At 45.5% G+C, this 19,375-nt stretch overlaps 1 protein-coding gene across 2 annotated transcripts in view; it reads right to left on the bottom strand.

Moving 5' to 3' along the window:
- Positions 1-19,375, bottom strand: part of LOC138453366 (elongin-A-like) — a 1,511,245-nt gene that overhangs the window by 882,499 nt on the left and 609,371 nt on the right. For both annotated transcript variants that reach the window (XM_069606133.1, XM_069606134.1), the window contains one exon: positions 6,376-6,475. In XM_069606133.1, the coding sequence (XP_069462234.1) occupies positions 6,376-6,475 (100 nt within the window). The remainder of the gene's footprint in view (positions 1-6,375; positions 6,476-19,375) is intronic.

Below are 19,375 nucleotides of genomic sequence, written 5' to 3'. Positions count from 1 at the left end.
TACACTGCGATATTACAGGGTGACTGACGACACTAGGATTCCCTGTTCCATCAGGGCTGATACAGTCTTAAAAATACCCTCATCCGCCTCTCGAGACATGGCGTACTGTCTTGCTTGAGGTAAAATTGCTCCTGGCTTCAGCTTAATCTTAACCTCTCCTACCCCCTTCAATAGGCATACGTCATAAGGGCCTGTAGTCCATAAAGCGTTTGGCACTTTATCCAAGTCTTCATGAAAGAATGCTGGGCGCTGCCGCACCACCATCATCATTCGCTGTGGAGTCTCATCTATTCTGATCCAGTATCTAATACTCATCACGAATACTATATCATCTGATGGATCATCTCGGAACATGTCTTCATCTGTGACATCAGCCAAAGGCGATCACTGTTCTCCATGGCATGCCCTAGTCATCTGTTCTTTCGAGCATGGCCAATCCCCCCCCCCCCCTCGCACTATGGCTGCTCGTAACGCTAGGGGAATAATCTGCCCCCCCCTCTTTGTCCATAGGTAGCTGCAGCCTGAACAAAAACTCATCAGGTATTCTAAATCTTTCCCCCGGGTAGCCATGTTAATAAAATGCATACACCATAATGAAAGACTTCTGGTTCTAGTGGCATTCCTCGCAGAGTCATTTTCCCTGTAAATGCCAATATAAATTCACCCACATTCATATAATGTATCCCTGGAGTAGAACACACTATGCCATCATCGGTAAAATAAATGGTCATATTAAGCTTAGTCATCAAATCTCGGCCTAGAATAATCGACTGGTGTCTGCCGTGAATACAATAATGGATCAGACATGTCACATTCTCCTATGGAGACTGGTCATTTATCAGTAAAAGGAACTACTTGTAGCTCCAGAGAATCCGTGCGCATTCATGGTATTTCCCGACATTGGATATTTGCCCTCTCGTATACATGAACGAGTAGCCCCAGTGTCTACTAAAAAATAAAGATTTGCCTCCTATATTCACATCAACACTTGGTTCCTCTTGGGGGTCTGGTGTCACTGATAGTATTGAACACATCAAGTCGTCCTGTAAGCTGTCCTATTGTGGATACATACTTATCCCCGTACCAGTAAAAGGACTTCCTCCCATCACGGTGACACCCCCCTACTCTAGGTGTCAATAACTTTCCTGTGTTTGCATTCTACTGTATCTGCATGGGTGCGTGCTGCGACTGCCCTTGCGGCAGATTCAATGATGCTTGCAATGCCTGTTCTATTTGTGGCGCTTGTGCTTGATACACTGTCTGATCCTGGGTGAACCCATCCCTAGTTTAAGAGCTATATGCTGGGGGGTAAGCTGCCCCCCCCTTGAGAATTGCCCATTCTGCACATACCATTGGCTCCCACATGTTTGAGATGTGCCCCGTCATTCCACATGTCCAACATACAAGAGTAGCTCTTCTGACTATACCCCTTGATTAAATCCTCCTTGCACATTCTGATTGTCATTCTACATATTCTAAAACCTGCCTTGGTTATTTTGAAAACCACATCTTCCTCTATAACCCGTTCCTCTGCATCGCAGCATAAATCCATTCCCTCCTTCGTCCATCTGAGGATTATTCGCCTGTGATTCACCCACTGCTTGCTGCATTCCCAATCCTGCTCCGCTTGTCAGTACTGCCCCTTCTATGACATACTTTCATAAGTTCTTCTGAACTAACTTAGCTTCCGCAGGTTTTCTAGCAGCATCTGTCTTATTTTTCTCTTGCATCAGCCGACAGTAATGCGCTATAGTCAACTGTATCCCTGCCCATGTCTTCACTTCGATTCCCACCAATTTTTTGAGCTGTCTCTGCACTTGCTCCATTAATCCCAGACATAAAATGTGGTAAAATATTGGCACCGATTTCCCCCATGGCTCCCTCGTTTCTGAAGTCCACAGTTCCTGAATACTTTGTATGTAAGCAAGCAGATCTTCGTCATCTTTTATCTTATGTGCCATAGTTGCACCCATATCTGATGTATCAGGATACTGTACCTGGAGTGCTTTCCAGACAGCTACTCTACAATGATTAAACGGTGCTCCATCGTGTGCTGTGTTCTGTGCCGTGACACTTGAGTAACCTGCTCTCCTCCAAATGTCCTCAGCTCCCTCCCCCCCAAAGAATGGCTGCTAGGAGACCTTTAATGTACCCTATAGCTAGAGTGTTTCCTGCCGTCATCTTCTCTGGCTCATAAATCCATTTCCCTGCACCCACCATTAAGCAGGGAAGTTTAAATCTTAAATTATCCTCATCCATCTGTGGCCAGGGGATATACTATGGTCTGGCACCTCCTCTCTCCAATAAAGGGAACTGCGTAACCCCAAGTCCGCAATCGGCTTCCAAGGTCTGCCTGTCCATAGTAGGGACAATGGTTCCCGATTGCCTTCTACCTGGCAATGACCTCAGCCTGTTGACATGGTGGCGACTCTCCCCTCTCCCTATGTGATCGTCCTTTAGGTTGCTCTGGATACGCTATATGATCTGGCGCCCTATCCTTGGGCTGCTCTAGATCAGACCATCTTACTTCCTTGTCTGTCTGCAGACATCCCTCGGGTCTGCATGCACTTTTTCCCTCCTCCCCACCGAAGGTTTCCCTGTCTTCGTCGGACATATCTTGTCCCCAACTGGTATGGCTTTCATCCCCTTCACCCCTATCTAAAGTCAGCCTGCCTAAAGACAAGGCTCTGTGCTCGAGACTGAACGGGCTTCCCTTGTCGCCTTGTGATTGGGCAACTATAGGTCTTTTGCCCTGCTTCCCGATCCACCTCTTGATAACCTGATGAGCTTTATCAATCCCGTCTCCGATGCTCCCCATCTCAAAGTTCTCATCTAGGTTACCCTAGATGGTCCCGACATTGCTCCCTGCGACGGGAGAAACTCCTCCATGTCTCCCCATAATATTACTGGACTCGGTTCCATCAGCTCTTTCTCAATACTATAGATATCTTGTTCTCAGTCTCCTTTTTGCTCCATTTCTTAGTCTAATTCCCTTTCGCTTTCTTTCCCATTTAATGCTTTCCTCTTCCCTTCTCTCATTTGCTCTACGCACCTCTTCTTCCCTTCGTCTATGCATTTTATCCTGTAATTTCTGCGCTTCCTCTTCTTTTCTTGCCCATCTCTTTGTTCGATTGCTCTGTTGTGATACATCCTTTGCTCCTCTGCCCTTTCTCTGCTGCTCTTCCTGATATATTTGCCCTTGTCGCTGCCTGCTCTTAGATTCATCCTCTTTCAATCATTTCTCTCGTTCCCCGTCTTTTCTGTCCTGTTCGTCTTGATCTTGCTTTTGACTAACTTCCTCAATACATTTCCCATCGAGCTTGAGCAATATCTGTCCACCCATCCATTTGTTCTGTACGAGCGTTACCTCGTCTGCTTTATCCTTTACTCCATTCCATCTCTTAATCCCTCATTCTATATCTACATCGTATATTCGGTCCTTCACTTTTCCCCTCTTTGTCTTGCGGGACCTTAAAGATCTCCTCCTTTACTTTAGTCTTTTCTTGACTACCTTCACTGCTGTAAGCAGGCGGTTCATGTATCTGATTACTATATCCTGTTGCAGCTTTTAATTCCCTCAATGGGTACAATCCTTCATCTTTTGTACTGTCGCTATTTACTTTGGGCGTGGTAAGGGGAGCAGAAGGCTCAGCACCTTCCTCCATGCACTCATTAAGCAGCCAATCCTCAGGAGGCGGATCCTCCCACTCCTCCTGGTACATTTTCCAAAGCTCTAAACTAGCTAACCTCTATTCCAATGTATTTCCTGTGTACGCAACGTGCAGGTATGTGGTAATGTATTGCAAAACCCATTAGACTATGATCCCCTTGTGGCCATGGCATGAACATCTGGTCTGCTGTGCCCTTGACCTATTCCGCACTATACTGTTTTAGCTTGGGTGCGTGCTTCTACAGCATCTTGCACAGGTGCATCAGTGGAGTAACATCCACAATTGTGACAAATCTCAATTGACTGTCAATACCTACTGTTAGTTACACAAATACGTTTCAGAAAAACAAAAAATAGGAGCGTGCTCTAACACTCGCCGCTCAAAGCCTCCATTTCTCAATTATCTGAGTCTACCTGGTCAGTCCGCGCCGACAATGACTAAAACGATAGATAACTTCTTTCTCTTTCTTACCCTCACAGTTTTACTGTTGCTCTTAGACACCTTTTCTCAATTACAAAATACACAAACTAGTCGGCTCTTCACAAAAACACCATGGTATTCCTTTTCATCTAGCCCGCAAAATACTCCCATTGGAGTTTGAGTCATTCTCTATCATGAACCTGTTTATGTGCCGCCATTTTATCCACTTGGGATTTTGAAATTACTTTTAGCTCCTTGTTCAAAAACTTCTCATTATACACTAAAGAAACCCCCCCCATTATTTTTCTATGTTACCACAATCCCATTCCCTTTATTTTGCTAGTCCCCTCAATCTACTCGCCATGCGTTTTTCGGCTCAAGATCCTCGGTATCGACAACTCCTCCAATCTGCCACCATCACCTTCAGTCGGCTCAGTGCCTTTGGAAACCAGGAGGGAGTTTGTGAAAGAGCAACCCGTCCCACCCGTATTGGTTTTCTTGCAAGACTTCTATATCGGCCGCTCTCCACAGGAAATCTCGCTATTTTAAAGCTAAATGGCAGAGGGTGTCTGACTATCTGAAAACACTAAAGACCTACTAGTCGACGGGCCTGAACCATCCTCTCTCTGCTACCAAGTGAACCCAAAGGTCCTTTAAGATGAGGTAGCACTATCTGAGATGCAGATCTTACTCGTACATCAATAATCAGACCGACTCAGGAAGTTGGCAAAACTCAAGCAGTTTCAATAACAATTCTCTAAAACGGAGTCCAATGAGCATTGATGGACGCTGCACAAGCATTCTGAATATATGTCATAAAAAACAGTTCTTTTATAACAAAAACGTAGGTGACGTCATACTACGTGGCAAAATAAGAAAACCTAAGCTGGACTGTTGTAGGCTTAAAAGAAACATCCAAGTATACTTTCTATGGGGAACTGTAATGGGATTGGGTCTCTAAGGTCAGGTGTACAGCTATGCCCACCGCTAGTGCAAGTAATCTTCCGCGTCATAAAAATACACGTTTCATTGGCTTTCAAACTATAGGACTCTTGGCTACGTGGCCCTCTACAATTGGTTGGTACGCTTGTACCCTTCTGGAATATTCCACTCACTAGCAGCTGGCAAGCTGGACCCCAGGTGCTGGATGGTTGGCTTGATCATGCCTCCCCACCCAATTAGCCCAACATCCATCATCACTCTGCCATTCAATTAGTCCTTTGAACTCGGACTTACAAGTATCACTGTGCCTTAGAATAGAAGGGAGTGTGAGCATGGCCTTATCTTCTGGTCTCGGTGCAGCTCGCCTCAAAGTCTACTTGACCATGTGACAGGAGACAGTGTTTTAGCTCCTTCACATTTAATACTATTAAGTGAATAAAACCTGACTGTTTTTCCATTACACCTCAACAGAAGCTGGTCTCGCTTCTCACATTCATTGCATCTTCTCGAATAACCAGGTTCTTGGCAGCCCCAACTCTTGACACCGGGCCAGACAACACTTCTCGAATCTTCGTTCAGCATCAGCTGTTTTTCTTGTACTGCACCACACTTTCAGCCCTTCTGTTCATGGGGTCCTAATACATTGGCGGCACGGCCTGCAGTCTAATCACTACGTATAGCCACTCTCATGATTAGTCTACTTGCGTTTCAGCATCTGTACAGTTATAAAAATGCTTGCATTCTCTTCCGTGCTTTCCGCACGTGCAATCTTCATTTTGTTCGCAAAGCGTTTCTCAATTCTTCACTTCGCCATCAGATTCTACAAGGTCCATATACTTTCTTCTTTTGAGTCTCCTCTGGGTGCGTCACTTTCTGCGGGTACACCATATAGGGCTTTCTTAATGGATACCTTGTTTTGAGGACTCTTCGCGGTATAGGGATCATTACTGGTGTCGTACATGTCAAAACTTCCGGCTTCCAACATGTAGGCAAAATGGGGGTGGAACTTACAGTAGAGGCACTTGGCTCCTCCTCTACAAAGCACATTCTTTTTGTGTTTATTTAGGGATATACAGAGGCCTATTTTAAGGGAGTAGGTGTGCTTCAGTGATAACCCTGCAAAGGGAATTATTGTAGACCATCTTGATAGGCAAACATGAACCAGGTCAGATATAAAAGCATTCATTCATATCATGCATGACAAAATGAACAGGGTGGCACCATACACAATGTTTAAATTGTCTTAATCTAACGAGTAAGGATGGTCTACAACTGATACTGGAGAAAATAAACAGTTAAATGTGAGCTATCATTAATATGAGCCCGATGTTTACTTGCTTACCTTTGTCCATTTCATATGTTGGCGATGGTAAAATCGAGTAGTCTGGTAGAAATTTGGGAAGGGGAATATCAAGTAAATCAGTCAAGTTTTCTATTTTGCCCTAGAAAGAAGAACAAAGAAAAATTCTTAAAAATCAAGTGCAGTAGTATTTCGACACTTACGTTACTGACAACAAGTAAATACAGATATCAAATTTCATTGGGTTGTTCTTTTGCAGGTTTATTACACACTTTAATCCTACCTTTTTCCATCTCACCCCCACTTTGAAGCAGCCTTGTTTAAGTACATATGCACTGTTGCTGAGAGTACTATTAATAGTGAAGTAGAAGAAACATTGATAACTCCAAGACCCATTCATTCCTAATAACAATTACCGTGAAGAAATGTCCACACATCTCTCTCTGCTGTATGAATTCATTAAAGCCACCACATTAAACAGTTGAGATATCTCTTACTTGCCATTCGGTCATTTTCACTCCCTTATCTCAACTCAGAAGCCTAAGACAAGTCTCTCTATGGACTACCCCCAACAAGGACATCCACATGATCCAGGCAGTAAAGACATTCTTTCATTGCTCAATTATTTATGGGTCTTACTACTGCCTGCCTGCTTTTTCCATTTCCTCTTTTTCTGTGCAGACCAGTTGGGTTGCGAGTGTTGTGATGAATCAGAGGTGATCATCTCAAAGACCCTGGCATGGGACTCTTCTCATGTGGCCAGAGAAAGGCAGATGCTTCCTGATCCTGAACCTGGCGGTGGGCTCTGCGGAGGGATCACATGGGAGGGGGCTCCAGTCAGGAGAATTGGGAGAACCCCATAAACAACTTCCCTAGTGATGCCACCGTCTTAATGGCCTATTGATTGAAACTTGTGATAAAAAGGAGACTAAGAACTTTAGCGACTTCAAGTGCCATAGGTACTGGGATGAGGGATAGGGGCACAGAACTGCAGTATGCAGTCTAGTATTTGACGATGCAAACCTGAGTGGGAATTTTGAATATTTAAATCCCCGTCAGGTGTGAATTAGGATAAGCAGTAGGAGAAGTCAGCGACCATGTATGCAGCAGAGGCAGAGCAAGAAAGACGCCAGGAACACCACCACGTGTGAAGCAGATAATGGTGCCAAGATAATCGTAGGAGTGAGAAGCCTGAACTGCAGAGGTTGCACAGCAGGAAGCAGTGCTGTAACAGGCTGCCCAATGGAGAGAGAGAAGGGCGCCAGGTCCTGTGCCCTGCTCAGGTGGCTGGTGAGCACTGGGGAACACTGGGACCAACGCAGGCTCCTGTTGTGAAAGGCGTGAATAACAGGAATAAAACCGTAGCTGTCAGAAGCTCTGAACCAGAACGCCAAAGAAGTTGCTGCACTGGGATAAACAGACGCGCAGGGAGAAATCGGTGAGTCAGTCTTTGATCAGAGACCCTGGGGTGCTCCGTAGTAAACCGCCTACTACTTCTAACCATTTTGAATCCCGAACTAATGAAATAAAGTATTTTTGGCACAATACTCATATTGAGAGGAAGCGAGAGAAGAACGTTTCTATTACTGCCCAAGTAAAGAGGGGGTAATATTTAAAAAAGACTAAACAGGAATTCCCAAATAAAGTGGGGATAATATTGAACTGAAGCTGTAACCATCTTGGCCAATGTGAAGAGGGGGCAAATAGTGAATTAAGCTTATAACCACCAATGCCAAAGTCAAAAGAAGGCAATCTATAAACCAGATCACAATCAGTATTGCCTAAGCCAAAGAAATGCCATTGCAAATAACAGGGGAAACACCTTTCTTGAAAAGGGCAACTTTAATAAGAGACATTACCAGGAATTACTGCGTGTGATATGTAGGGGAGGCATGATATCAAAAGTAAGACATTGACACAAAAGTTACAATTTGTGAAACCTTTATTAAAGTTTCTGGGTTTGGAAAAATTCCTATTCTGCCCTTTAACTAGGATGGGAGTAGTCTCGACCATTAAATAATAAAACAGTCCTAGTGAAGTCTGTCAAATCAAAATGACCTAAGCTAACAAAACCGAATGCCTGCCATATCTCTTGTACAAAAAGTGTATAAAGGAGATATGTATGTAAAGGAAAATCAGTGGTTCAAATATAAAGAATAAATGTGGCTGAATCAGCTCTCCTCCCCACATTAGACAGCATGGAGTAAGGCAGTCCCCATAGGCAGGATGATGCACACTGGCTCCGATTTCCAACACAAAACAGTTCAACACATGGATCGAGGACCACCTGGCCCCCATGTAAAAGTCTATTTCCAGACTTCCAAATACTGTTTCAGCAAGAGGTTGACGTTGGTCCCCCTCTGTCAGACTCAGACCTTTCACAACAAAATTTCAACAATGCTTGCAGGGGGCTCTTCCCCAAACCCATTACATTTCAGGTCTCCCTAAAATCGGGCTCTGACCGTTTTCGGATGTCAAAGACTTTCGAATGTGCGTGGCTTTCTTTACAGACCTCTGCAGGACTACTGACTCAAAGTTCAATGTTCAGCTTTTTACTCTCCACTTCTCTAGTGTTAACTTTGCTCACTTTCGCTTTTACAGTTCATTCACTCTTGCTACAAAAAATGCACCTTTCACTGAGACTTTCAAGTTGGCTACTTTTTCGCTGGATCACTCTGTTACTCCGTATCGCTGAATTCACAGCCGTCCTTACTTCATAGTTCGTTCACAGGTCTGCCTTTCTTCACGTCTCATCCACACGCATGCATCCTTCACTTGCGATATAATGTTGCCACTTCAATATTTCTTTAACACACACTGGTCTCTGAAGTCACTTGGCAACTCAGCGGCTGTGTGGGTCTCTTTCTTGGGTCTACGATTTTCAATTCATGAGTCAAGGTAAGTACCACAGGCTTGGCCCCGCCTCCACAACTCTGCCGTTCACCCAGGAGGATTGCTGGCATCCTTGAAACACAATGCAGCCTTCTACTCATGTATTTCGCTGCCTTTTGGAGGCAACAACCTCCTGTAGGGGACTGATGGGGTTTTCGACCCGCTTCTCTCGTCCCTTCCAGTAGGTCCGCCTTTTTTCCAGAAGTTCTACTCGTACTTGTGTTCCACCTTACACAGTGTTTCTTTAGGATTTGTCTTTTATCCGTGTGAGGAACGCTAATTGGTATCAGATGTATGGACTTAAAGTCAAGTGCCCGACTTTGCCTGACCCGATTAGCAGGACATGTCCAGTACGATGTATAAAAGCTGGTCTTGTTACTCTGTTGCCCTCTTGCTCGGCCCAGTGGTTGTGTAGAAAGGGGGGGGGGGCAATCAGAGAGTACTACAAAATAGGATGGGTTGATGTAGAGAAAAAGGGGGGAATACTGCGTCTCACCATCAGCTGCCTCTCACCCACTCCCCGAAGACCCTTCACCCAGGTGATCCTCCTGTACTGGGTCCCCCCCAGGGTCTAGATTCAAAGGCAATGGATGTGCCCATGCCACCTGAGAGAGATTCAGCGGGACTAGTGGGTGAGACCCTTTGGTTTCTCACAGATAGGAGAAACCAGAAGTAGCAGGTGAGAAGCCCTCTTTGGGGAAAGTGTCAAGGAGGAAAGGAACATAACCTGCATTGCCTGTGTGCAAACCAATGCGTAGAACAGCATGGGTGCTGTATCCTTCTGGATGAAATTGTGAATCTCAATGTTGTTGAAAGTCAAGACTTAGCTGATGTTTGAAGTAAGCCTCGCCAAAGAGTACTGGTAGCAGGGTTATGAGTTTTATCCTGGCATGCCAGTATGATACGATATATTTTATTTATATTGCGCCCATACACAAGTGTTTCAGAGCGCGACAAGGGAGGGGAACAAGGGAGGACAAAACGATGATCTTACTAGGCCCAGTGACATTGAGAACACGCAAGTGCAGGGCAGAGGGCAGGGGGAAAGTGCAAAGGGCAGGTGAGGAGTGGAAGGTGCGAAAATAAGGCACAGACAACGGGTGTCTAATAAGTGCAGGAAGGCGACTGTAGGGTTGCAGATACAGACCCAAGTGCAAGGGTTGCCGAGAGGCAGTGCAGGAATGCGTCTGGGTGGGCAGGTATCTGGGTCCGAAATCAGGGTAGCCAGGTGCCAGGAACCAAAGCAGACAGATCAGCAGGGGAGAGGAAGAGCGAAGGCAGAAAAAGAGAGGAAGGTCTTGATATGCTTCCGGAACCGAAGATGGTTCTCCTCAGGTTTCAGAGAGGCAGGGAGGCTGTTCCAGAGGGAGGCCTCAGCCGATGAAAGATCTACCCCCAACTCGTTGATTGGAGAACCGGCTGACCCTGAGGGAGGTGGAGGAGCGACGAGCTAGAGGAGAAGGTATTTCCGACGGGAGAGTTGAAGGTACTGCAGATCCAGGCCCCAGAAGGCCTTGTGGACAATGCAAAGGGTCTTGAATGTAATCCTTGTAGCCACGGGAAGCCAATGAAGAGATTTCAGAGCTGGAGAGATACGATCCCTGGGCTTGACGCCAAGGACAATCTTGCAGTCCTGTTGTGAATGAGTTGCAGAGGGCGGAGAGTAGTTGCAGGCAGATTTAGAAAGAGGCTGTTGCAATAGTCCAGCCTAGAAAGAACCAGAACTCTAGAGGGTGAGCTTCTGGGGGAAGGAGAGGAAAGGAAGAATACCTCTGAGGAGGTGCAGTTGGTAGTTTGACTTCTTAGAGACGACAGAGATGTGTGGAGAAAAGGACAGCATGGAGTGGAAGATGACCCTGAGGTTCTTAGCCTCACAGGTGGGAGCAGGGAGAGGGCATAGGGAGGCCAGCCAGAGTGTAATAGGAAAGGAAGGTGTAGGTGTGCTGATGAGGAGGATCTCTGTCTTACTGGCATTGAGCCAGAGGTCTTTGCGGCACACCAGTCCTAGCTAGCAGACAGACAGTATGAGATGAGGGAGGGAGAAGAGTGTCAGTCTAGAAAAATAGATACCTCTCACGACCAATGGCAATGTATCATATTGGCCGACGACCAGCCGTCTCATGCACTAAACATCAGAAATACAGACTCATAAGTTTGAACATTGTGCAGCCATTTTGATGTAGCTAGAATCGCCATTCTGTTCACTAACGTTTGCTCATTGGTTTTTGTTCAAAACTGCTTAGCCGAAAGCTTATTCTGCTTCATGGATTACTTTGTTGTTCAAAGCGAAAGAGCAAGGCCACGAGGCCGGGAGTTATTAGTTGAAACATAACGTAGGCAGCCCTAGAGAGGAATGTCCAATCCCCTCCCGCATATAGCCTTGGAGGAGAGCAACACAGCATTTAATCATTTCACTGATGCCAGCCAGTCTCATTAATATGGTAGAAATGCTAGAAAAACAGCTAAAGGCTTGAATTATGCTTTTCTTACGGCTCCCCTTTCCTAAGCCCAGCAGAGCGAGCGGACTCCCAGGACACGAATAGCAAATAGGAGATAGCTAGGCCTGGAATGCAACTCTTCCCCCGTACGCAGCTTTCCTGCAAGAACAGAAGCACTGTGTTCTGTTCAACAAAGAAATAGTTCTCTAGATTCACAATGTTGCATATTGTTGCTAAAATAGATGTTTGAAGGTGTCATATTCGTCAGAATTGTCAATCAGACCCAGTTCAAAGAAACTGTACAATGGGCGTAATGAACAGGTCATGACTGATTGCAGGATGTGCATTTTGTATATATGTAACTGATGTACGTTATTTGCTCTCTTGTGTCCCTTGAGGTCTGGAGACACACGTTGCGGGGCGTGAGACAGAGTTGGCCAACTGAGACTTTTTGCTTTGCAATAAACCTTAGCTTTTGGGAATACAACCTCGTGTCTGACGTGTCAGTTCGTGTGTGTGGTGATTTGCCTCGTTTCCACTACGCGAGGGTTCCCTAGGAGCCCCTTCAAGATGGCGCCCAAATAGGAACCCTCCCCCAACTTGTTCCATCGTGTATGTTGTAAGATAAGAAAGGCAGAGATAACAGCGAGGCCGGCACGATCGAGCCGGAATCAAGAGGTGTTCGGGGCGCCCCTGTGTAAGTGATGAGACTCCTGTGCAGATCTGCACACATCTGATCCCTGATCAACATACCTGGCCAGAGAACAAGGAGGCGAGGGTCCCGAAACGAGGCTGAGCCAAGAGATGCAGACACGACGTCATTGGTTGCGTCAGTATACGGACGAATTGTGTCTTGGACAAATTGACTTATCAGGTGAGTCGTACCCCGACTCGAAATTGCCCTGATATTGGTTGAGAGTTGACTTTGCAAAATCAAACGCCCAGTGTAAGGTTGATTAGCCGAGGGTAAGGTTAAAACATGCCTGAGGTATTCTCCACCCTAGCGGGGTTTTTCCGCTGCGGTAGACAATCTTTGCAAGATGGCCAAGTTGCGCCACCTGGGGGAACGCCGGCATACGAGATGTATGTAAAGCATAGTGTGGGTGCGATAATGTTCTGTGAGATTTGGCACAGGCAAACCAGAAACCAAGAAGATGTTCAGTGGCCGATTAATGGGAGTTTTGAGATTGAGAGAATAGATAAATTGGAGAAGGTGTTGATAAGAAAGAAAGCACGCCCCGCAGCATTCGATATCCTTAGGGACTGGAGAAAGGAAGCTATGCTTCGTTGGAAACGTAGAAACATGTGCGCAGGCATGAATCAAAAACTAAGAAAGCGGAAGAGGAGGAGGAGTGGGCTGAGAGTCTGAGAAGGACAGGTAGACGCGAACAGTTGAACATAGAAAGAATATACCCACAACAAGAATTGCATATAGCAGATGATTTAATAGAAAAAATGTTGACCGATACAAAGCGGGGTCTAAGACCAGAAAGTAAAACAAACGCATCAGGAACCACTGTTCAGCCCCCTCCTGTTGCCCAAACCCCTGCGCCCCACCCAATTGTTCAAATCCTAGCACAGCCACAGACTGCGCACATAGCACCTCCCATTAGCCAGCCAGTACCACAACAGTCACTTCCTCTTCCTGTTAACCCATCCGCACCTCCTGCCCTAGAAACAGACAGTCCTGTCCGTCCCACCCGTGGTTGAACTTGAAACTAAGGCGGCGAGAGATGGGACTGTACAAAGTGGATGCACAAGAGTGACCCGCAGTGCGATCAGCAAGGAGAGGAAGCAGGAATAGCAAGTTCAGGCAGAGATGTATATAGATGGGAACGATGGGATGGCAGCATTGGACTCGATGTATGACTTCCAAAGAAGCAATGAAAGACAGGTAGTGTTGAAATGCATGGGTGAATATTTAGTGAGAAGATGGAAACAGTTAATTGCGAAATTACTGCCACAACGATTGTTAGATTTAAATGCATTAGCACGTTGTAGAGAAAGAGATGAAGTACTAAGGGAACATGTACATGGACTTTGAGCTTAAAAATGAACTTGATAATGAATATGCTGAAATGTTTACCACACCTGGGTACGGGAGTAGGGATGTCAGGAGGGATAGGCAGAATGTGGCATCACCTTACATACAGCGGTGTCATTCGTCATCCTCAATACAGGTAGGCGATAAACTAAAAGTATGTGTACGAGAGGCGCTAAGATGGATGTCGGATCCTAGTACTCCTGCAATGGAAATACATGACATATTCGATGAATATACTATGCCCATGAAAAAAAGAAGAGCACTGCAGGCGATGGCTGAACACTTTATAGACAAAGATATAAAAGGACAAGAACGTCAGCCCCACCCCCCCGAAATAATGGTGATATATAAGAGGGCACTAGAACGAGGGACAGGGGAAACAGCCTTGTCGCTTGACTTGGGGATATTATTGCATATGAGGGCAGGGGGAGGAACAGTGAGTGCGGCATTCCCAATGAGAGAGGTCCCACCTACCTATGTGCCCAAAGTAGAAATTCCTGCAGCAGGCACTGTAGCGGCGCAGGCGACGCCAGCACCTTATACTGCCCAATATGTACATGTCCCCTTTTCCAGGCAGGAAGTGAATAACATAAAACAGACAATTCCTGATATAAGAAAGAATCCCGCAGGATTTTACAAAGAAGTAGAATCCTGTCTGCAATCATCCTTGTATCATGGGTGACAGATTTAATATTCCCAGTGATCCTGCCAGCAGACATATGGAAGCAGATAAGAAAAGTGGATGATATAACGGCCTATGGCGCCACCTGGGCGGATTTAGTAAAAGTAGACAGGGATAAAGAGGTGGGAGGGAAGCCAGGGGCGAACATGGTAGCATTACCAGGACGAATTATACAAAGATTAAAAGAGATTGTTCCAGAGAAAAGAATCCAATGGGATAAGTTGACTGCATGTGTGCAAGGCAAGGATGAGCTAGCTACAGACTATTTTAATAGATTTGAGGAAGTATTAACAGACTTCAGTGGGCAGGATGTGAGTTCAGAAGCAGCGAAAAGATTATTTGTTGATAAGTATGTGAGGGGGTTAACTCTTCCGATTCAAAATTTGATAATGACATCCGAAAGTGCGTGGCAAGCAAAAACACTGGGCGAAGTATTACATATGGCACAATATTATGAGAACAGGGTAAATGCAGAGAAAGAAAAAGGGGCAAAAGATAGAGTAAATTTGAAGACGAGAGTGCTACTTCAGCAAGTAGCGGGACACAGCAGAGGGAGGGGGAACACACAAGGAAGGAGTAATTCAAATATGCATGAAGGACCGTTGGGGCAGAATCAGTGTGCATACTGCAAAGAGGAAGGGCACTGGAGAGCGCAATGCCCACATTTGCAAATTAGAACTGGGGGTGGTCAGAGAAGACAGCATCGGGGGCACCCAGGAGCAAATGGACCAAATAGAAATAATATGCAGCAGCACCAAAGTAACCAAGGTGGTCAGAATCAAGCTCAGCATCAGAACACTACCAGAGGCAGGGCCAGAGTAATCAACATGGGAATAACCAGAATGGGGGAGCTAGAGGAAGGGATGGGAACATTTTTGATACACAACAAAATGCGTATTACAGCAATAGCAGTGATTACACATCGGACGATTTTATTCCCACAATAGGACAGCCCAAGACAGGGGTCGGAACCAGTGTATTCCCGTGAATCAGAAAGGACCCTATGTAGAGATGAGAGTCGGGGATACAGAGCTCCATTTTCTTGTAGATACGGGAGCGCAGAAGTGTTCAATAGATCATCACTTGGTTCCAGATGTACCACTGTCTGGGCAAAAGAATATTTCTGTAGGGTTCGCAGGTACACCAGTAATTAACCCAGTGTCCCAATCAGTCCCAGTAACAATATGTCCATTCACTGAGCATTGTCGATTTCTCTTAACAGATAATTGTGGAGAAAACCTTTTGGGATTGAATTTATTGAAAAAATTGGGTGCAGTTATTCATTGCACTCCCGATGGTGTGTTTTTAACAATTTGGCCACAAGATGCACAGGTGTCTGAATTTTTGTCCAAACCCTTTCCAGGAGAGTTGAGTAAGGTGCCAATCTGTATATGGGCAATAAATGACAATGATGTGGGATGCTTAAAGCTAGAGCCAGTAAAAGTGAATTTGAGAGAACGGGTCACTCTGCCACGTATTCCACAGTACAGAATTTCAGCTGACGGAGAGCAAGGATTGAAAAGTATTGTTTCAGATTTGGTGAAATTAGGGGTAATTAGGGGTAATTGAGGAAATTGCAGGTAGTACATGGAACAGCCCCATTCTTCTGGTATGCAAGAAAGGAGATAACGAGGTACCCAATCGTTTAATTGATCTGCGTGCCTTAAACAAGGTAGTTGACCCTCAATTTCCCTTAGTGCCAGATGTCACCACCATTTTGACAATGATACCTGCATCAGCAGAATACTTTTGCGTGATTGACTTAAAGACTGCTTTCTTTAGCATTCCAGTGAGCAATGACAGTAGATATTTGTTCGCGTTCACTTTAGGAGGACGGTTATTCACATTCACGCGCATTCCACTAGGATACAGGGAAAGTCCGGGTTTTTACAGCAGGGCATTGAAGGAACTAGATATTCTAGAGCTACCAACAGGTTGTGTATTGCTACAATATATAGATCTGTTGATTGCTGCAGACACAGAAGATTAGTAAAGAAAGTACCATTTTACTATTAACACACTTAGCAGTGCATGGCCACAATGCCAGCTTGAAAAATGTTCAGTATTGTCGAAAGGAAGTGGCGTATTTGGGTTACTTACTTTCGAAAGAAGGGAGAAGACAAACGCCAGAGCGAATAGAGAGCATTTCTGGTATGCCTATTGCAAAAACACAGAAAGGAGTCAGAGCCATAATAGGCATGGCTTCTTATTGCCGGCAGTGGATTGGGAACTTTGTGTTAATTGTGAAACCAATGGTGGCATTGACGAAAAAGGATGCAGTGATGCCTTTGCAGTGGAATGAAGAATGTCACAGCATTTGAGTTGTTGAAAATTGCATTATGTTCTGCTCCAGTTTTGGGCACACCAAATTATGAGAAGATTTTTAGAATGTATGCGAAAGTGAAGGATGCGCATTGGCTGTTTTGACACAGGAACAAGGTGGAAGAAATAGGCCATGCAGCTATTTTTCTTCCGCGCTGGACCCTGTAGCGCGCGCACTGCCATGATGTTTGCGAGCTGTTGCAGCAGCTGCTGCGTCAGTGAAACAAACGGAAGGGATGGTATTGGGGCACACTTTAATTTTGATGGTGCCACATGCCATAGACGTTCTACTCAATAGAACGCAGACACAACTCCTCACCTCTGCTAGATTGACTAGATATGAAATCATCTTATTCGCGCCCCACATTCAAATTATGAGGTGTAGCGCTTTGAATCCAGCAGAATTAATGCCATTGGCCCACAGAGGAACTTGGTGACAACGAATCACCTGCCCATGATTGTTTAATGGTTACTGAGGAAGAAACGAAGGGGAGAGTGGATTTAAGTGACACTCCACAGAAAGAGCCAGATGTGTTATTTTGCGATGGCTCTTGTTTTAAATTACCTGATGGCACACTAACTGCCGCCTACGCTTTCACTACCCTAGAGAGCATTGTAGAAAGCAAAAGAATCCCCTCCAACTCGGCACAAGCCGCAGAAATAATGGCCTTGACCAGAGCCTGTGAGATTTCTGAGAATTTAAGCGTTAACATATATACTGATAGCCAATATGCCTTTGGCGTGGTTTATAACTTTGGACGACTCTGGGCGGAGAGGGGTTTCTTGACATCACATGGGGCCAGAATCCAACATGGCCCTTTGATTGTACGATTGCTGTCTGCACTCACATTTCCAAAGCACCTAGCAATAGTGAAATGCAAGGCGCATAAAAGAGTGACATGTAAAGTGGGAGAGGGAAACGCATTTGCAGACAGGATTGCGAAACAAACTGCCACTGATTTAAATGCCAAAATAATGGCAGTACAGTCTGAGGAAGTGCCTTGCATGAAAGAAGATGGGATTGCCACTGTCAAAGAAATGCAGGCGGACGCTACTACTGATGAGATACAAGGGTGGGCTGAGGGCTCTGCTGAATTAAATTTGGAGGGTTGTTGGGTCGACAAGAGAACTAAAAATTGGATGTTGCCGAATTCTTATGTAAATGCAATGGTCACAATGGCCTACAGCCCTACCCACATATGTGCCAAGAAAACAATCCAGCATCTAGCTATAGTATGGGAGAATATAAACATAAAAAAGAATGCAGAGAGGTTGGTCCAGAACTGCATCACGTGCTTACAGCACAATGTAGGAAAGGGAATGGTGACTCTGACAGGAAGTTTTGGCCCTCCCTCTATGCTTTTTCAGGTAATCCATTTTGATTTCGTAGAAATGGAGCGATGCCAAAACTTGAAATATGTTCTAGTGGTAATATGTGCATCAGCAAATGGGTGGAAGCATATCCTTTAAAGGACTGCACGGCAAAAGTAATGCTAAAGGAATATTTTTCCCGGTTCGGCCTGCCCCATGTCATATGGTCAGATAACGGTCCACATAGTGTGGGCGCAGTGATATTACAGATATGTGCAGGTCTCCAGATTGATAAGCGATTCCATAGTTCAAGACATCCGAGTTCGGCCGGTGTTATTGAACGCCATAATGGAATCTTAAAATCTAAGATCAGTAAGATATGTGCAGGAAGCAAGTTGAGTGGACGCATTACCATTAGTGCTATTGTGCATGCGCACGTCAGTACAGGCAAGAACTGGGCTCTCCCCGTATGAAATGGTCATGGGGAGGCCGGCCAATGTTTGGTGCGCACCTCAGCCTAAGCGACTTTGCGAAGTTGAGCATCCTGTGCTTAGTACTTATTGTGGACTTTTAATACAGAAACTGCATTTGATTCATCAGCAGGTGCAGGAGGCTTTACCCGTGAGGTATACTTGTCCGGGGCACGCGCTGGAGCCAGGAGACTGGGTGCTAAAACATTTTGAACGAAAGACATTGTTAGCACCCAGATGGCGTGGCCCCTATCAAGTACTTCTGGCAACGCAAACGTCGATTCGTGTGGATGGGAGGAAGGCGTGGATCCATGCCACGCACGCTAAAAAGATCCCACCGACGCTGAAAGACTTACGTGACCGAGACGACCAGAAAGAAACAGCAGCTCCAGAATTGAAAGAAACTGTTGCCAGTCCCTTACTACAGAATCTGCCTAAACCTAAAGTGAATCTTGAAGCGAAGCCTGGAAGGATTGCTATAAAGGAGAAAGGGCAAAGAGTGCCCCAACGTTGGCCAGCTGAATCTGCATCACCGCTGCGGCGCCCACAGCCACTTGTTATTGGGCCACAAGACTCTGAGTTTGAGTCTGGGAGTGCACCGGCACTATTGATTGACCACAATGTACCGGGAGCTAAACAGTACAATCTGCGGCTTCGAAAGAAGGAGTGATCGAATTTGCATTTCATTGAGCTTTCATCATTGCCTCTGGTTCCCATCACGGATGGAGAGGGAATTGGAGGTCTAGAGGAGAGAAGCGTGAGAGTTGTGCAAATCGGGCAACTCGAGACTCGCGGCTCCTCAGTGCGATCATAAAAAAATCCATGTGTCCGGAACCTGAGTGAACAAGCGGGGCGCACATGGTACAAAGGCAATTGATAAACT

Source organism: Ambystoma mexicanum, chromosome 4p, assembly GCF_040938575.1.
Source record: "Ambystoma mexicanum isolate Mex_15411 chromosome 4p, UKY_AmexF1_1, whole genome shotgun sequence".
Lineage (NCBI taxonomy): Eukaryota > Metazoa > Chordata > Amphibia > Caudata > Ambystomatidae > Ambystoma > Ambystoma mexicanum.
The sequence above is the reverse complement of the archived record's forward strand: the minus strand, read 5'-3'. Positions and strand labels throughout refer to the sequence as shown.